Genomic DNA, 1386 nt, shown 5'->3' on the forward strand with positions numbered 1-1386 from the left:
TCTGTCTGACCTCCACCTGTCTCTCTGTCCTCCACCTGTCTGTCCTCCACCTGTCTGTCTGACCTCCACCTGTCTCTCTGTCCTCCACCTGTCTGTCCTCCACCTGTCTGTCCTCCACCTGTCTGTCTTCCACCTGTCTCTCTGTCCTCCACCTGTCTGTCTTCCACCTGTCTCTCTGTCCTCCACCTGTCTGTCCTCCACCTGTCTGACCGTCCTCCACCTGTCTCTCTGTCCTCCACCTGTCTGTCCTCCACCTGTCTGACCGTCCTCCACCTGTCTGTCCTCCACCTGTCTGACCGTCCTCCACCTGTCTCTCTGTCCTCCACCTGTCTGTCCACCACCTGTCTGACCGTCCTCCACCTGTCTGTCCTCCACCTGTCTGACCGTCCTCCACCTGTCTATCTGTCCTCCACCTGTCTCTCTCTGTCCTCCACCTGCCTCTCTGTCCTCCACCTGCCTCTCTGTCCTCCACCTGTCTGTCTGTCCTCCACCTGTCTCCCTGTCCTCCACCTGCCTCTCTGTCCTCCACCTGTCTCCCTGTCCTTCACCTCTCTCTGTCCTCCGTCTGTCTGTCTGTCTGTCCTCCACCTGTCTCTCTGTCCTCCGTCTGTCTGTCTCCCTGTCCTTCACCTGTCTGTCTGTCCTCCACCTGTCTTTCTGTCCTCCACCTGCCTCTCTGTCCTCCACCTCTCTCTCTGTCCTCCACCTGTCTGTCTGTCCTCCACCTGCCTCTCTGTCCTCCACCTGTCTCCCTGTCCTCCACATGTCTGTCCATCAGGAGGGTTCTGAGGTCTTCGTGAAGGACTACAGTAATAACGGGACATTTGTGGACGGCGTTCGGGTCGGGCTGAACAAGATGCTTCCTCTGACCAACAACGCCGTCCTCTCTCTGTCTGAGCCACGGAACAAAGGTGAGACACCTGACTGACCTCACCTGCCAGGCCCCGCCCACCCGTCTCACCTCCTGTCTGTCTGCAGTGTTTGTCTTCATCAACCTGATGNTAGAGGACCAGTACCTGTTTGTTTATGTTTGTTTGTTTGTTTACAGACTGTATAGAGGACCAGTACCTGTTTGGACGGGACTCTGGGTGTCAGTATGTTCTTGATGATCCTCATGAAAAAGGATCCAAAAAGTTCAGAATCTACAGCAAGAAACACTTCAGGATTTACAGAGTGAGACTCAGAACCAGAACCATCAGTACCTGTGGCTCAGAACTGTTTCACTAATTCTGTCTCTCTGTCCTCCACCTGTCTCTCTGTCCTCCACCTGTCTGTCCTCCACCTGTCTGACCTCCACCTGTCTCTCTGTCCTCCACCTGTCTGTCCTCCACCTGTCTGACCTCCACCTGTCTCTCTGTCCTCCACCTGTCTGTCCTCCACCTGTCT

General features: G+C 55.5%; 1 protein-coding gene across 1 annotated transcript in view; it reads left to right on the top strand.

Annotated features, from left to right (window-relative positions):
• The window catches only part of chek2 (checkpoint kinase 2), a gene marked incomplete in the record, with an annotated part of 11677 nt that overhangs the window by 2244 nt on the left and 8047 nt on the right, over nt 1–1386 (top strand). The window contains 1 exon segment of the mRNA XM_014033496.1: nt 779–911. Coding sequence (XP_013888950.1) covers nt 779–911 — 133 coding nt within the window.

The sequence above is a fragment of the Austrofundulus limnaeus genome, unplaced genomic scaffold (assembly GCF_001266775.1).
Source record: "Austrofundulus limnaeus strain Quisiro unplaced genomic scaffold, Austrofundulus_limnaeus-1.0 Scaffold1756, whole genome shotgun sequence".
Lineage (NCBI taxonomy): Eukaryota > Metazoa > Chordata > Actinopteri > Cyprinodontiformes > Rivulidae > Austrofundulus > Austrofundulus limnaeus.